Here is a 2,461-nt window from a genome sequence, read left to right as displayed (position 1 = left end):
GTGTACAAGTTAATAACATTTTCAAATTCTGCATGTTAGTTTCAAATCTTAGAAAAATTGTGAATGCGTAACACGTGTATCGTGATAGTATTGTTACAATAAATAATTCTCCAAAATATATTATTTGTAGATAGATAACTAACATTTGAAATTTTGTAAACAAACCAATGACTTCAGAATATGTCTTATTTCAAGTTGCAGACTCATGAAAAACAAGTTGTTTTTTTATGATCTAAACCATATAAATCAGACTTTTTTTTTATAAATGAATAGTTTTTATTAGTTAAGGTGTTTTAGTCAATGGCTCTTATGGGTGAAATAATAGGTATTAAGTAAGTTCTTTTTTCTCTTAAATTGGTTTCATACATTTTCACAAAACCTTTTAGGACAAACAATTATTCATTTGTTTATCAGCAGTTTTAATGTACTTAACTATCAATAATGATTGTGTATGATACTGTTGAACTCGTGTCTTCTGGAGAAGGAAGGTTCCAGGTGTCATCTTAAGTTTTGAAAAACAATACACCCACAAACAGTCTGTAATATTTAATTGGTAAAACCTTGGTTTAGGCTTAGTAACGTAAAGTGATAAAACCATCTATTTGTAACCTAAATTGAAAGTTGAAGAGTACTGGCATACATGTATATTCATCCATAATCAAAGATTTTGACAGACAATTAGTTTACTTCACGATTCAATTGTGTAACATCTTATTTTATGGGAATCAGTTGTGTAGCATCTCATTTCTCTGGATACAGTTATGTAGCTTCTTATTCCCTGGGAATCAGTTGTGTAGCATCTCATTTTTCTGGATACAGTTATGTAGCATCTTATTTCTTTGGGAAAGTCGTAATATGACAACAGCTAATATTTCTGAGGCATTACTAAATCAGTGAACTATTCAAATTGATACAGTCATTGAGCAGTGTTTCCATACATATCACACCATTTACTGAGATATTCAGAAAACATAGTTCATGCATACAATATAAAAATTACAAAACATGAAATATTATAATGTTGAACTGAGGGTATCACGTGACCATGCTGCGATGCCCTTATTGTGAAACATTTGTGACTAGCATACTTTTAGTATCAATGACTTGACTTGGTAGCAGAAACTAAGTACTTAGTCTTTAATAAACGAACATTATTTATGAAAATATGGTTGGTATTCTAGTAGATTAAACTAATGATTAATGTGACAATTATTAGTCTTTTTGTTTGTTTTTTTACTTAATACATGCAGTAGAATTCTAAAATAGAATGTTGAAATAAAAATCTAAAAAGGCCAAAGAATTATTTCCAGTGAACACACAAATAGATAAAAGACAAGATTTGAAAAATGTGAGTCTGAACAAAAGTGTCAGCTCATGATTAATTAAAACTTGAAATAAACCAGATGATCAGCATTAACTAATGTTGATACTTAAATTTAAAATAGTTCTTAAGTTTAAAAAAGAATATCTGGATAAATTCAGGTTTTTCAAAATTAATTTAGCTGCTAAATAAATCGTAGCAATTGAAATTGATACGGAAACTTTTTTTCCTTTAATTATTTAAAGTCTATGTCAAAATAGAAAAGTTTATTGTTTATCCAGAGAAGGATAAGAACACGACTGTTGTAAGAAAGAGTAAAATAAACATTGTGACCAGTGAAGGATGAACATTGTCAACTCCATCTTTGTTACAGCCGTCGTCTTTGCAGCAGTGAACACATGAATATTCTGAGCTGCTTCTGTCACAGTGATCAAGCCCAAGACCTGTGCTCTGTTTACTGTCAAGTAGATTACACGGGCCTAAAGCACATGTTTTCGTAATGATAAATCTTGACTCTAGAAAGATAGGGAAAAAAGTTAATTACAAGTCCAAACAATATCTTTTACAAAAAATGTCATAATAGGTTTCTACAAAAATCGTGGGAAACATCATAAAATAAAGGCTCAGGAGGTTAGCCCCCGATCACTAAGCAGCAAGCTTGTGAGCTTATAATGCTAAAATTTGGGGTTCAGTCCCTGTGATATGTACAGCGTAAGTTAAATAATTCATTCCGCAGCTTTGCGATTACATGATATGTTTGAATTAAATATCTATATATGCATCGGAAAATGGAGTTTATTTTTATATTATTGGTAATTAAAGTTTACAATAAAAATGCATGGTGTTAAAAATATGTATTAACTAGCAAAAGTACCCAACTTCGCTCAGGTTACGAGGTTGATTTATTCTAGATGACTATGTCAGTGTGTCTATTCTCAACCCATTTTAGCATAAAAGTATGACCTATATACTTTTGTTGCTTTTTTATGGGATGTGGCTTGCTTATAAAGGTAACCTTCTCTCTGACTTGTTCTTTGATTTGAAACTTAAATAATAAAAAAAACAACCCTCTTTAATTAACAAAGCCTCTAAGTTAGAAAATAACAAATATTTTTTCAATTTTTGTAGTTTATACATTTC

At 30.1% G+C, this 2,461-nt stretch overlaps 1 protein-coding gene across 1 annotated transcript in view; it reads right to left on the bottom strand.

Moving 5' to 3' along the window:
* Positions 1–531: 531 nt before the first annotated feature.
* Positions 532–2,461, bottom strand: part of LOC111089405 — a 9,932-nt gene continuing 8,002 nt past the window's right edge. Inside the window, exon 3 of the mRNA XM_022401838.1 lies at positions 532–1,836. Within this exon, the coding sequence (XP_022257546.1) occupies positions 1,595–1,836 (242 nt within the window). The 3' untranslated portion in view covers positions 532–1,594. The remainder of the gene's footprint in view (positions 1,837–2,461) is intronic.

This window comes from Limulus polyphemus, unplaced genomic scaffold, assembly GCF_000517525.1.
Source record: "Limulus polyphemus unplaced genomic scaffold, Limulus_polyphemus-2.1.2 Scaffold6137, whole genome shotgun sequence".
NCBI lineage: Eukaryota > Metazoa > Arthropoda > Merostomata > Xiphosura > Limulidae > Limulus > Limulus polyphemus.
The sequence above is the reverse complement of the archived record's forward strand: the minus strand, read 5'-3'. Positions and strand labels throughout refer to the sequence as shown.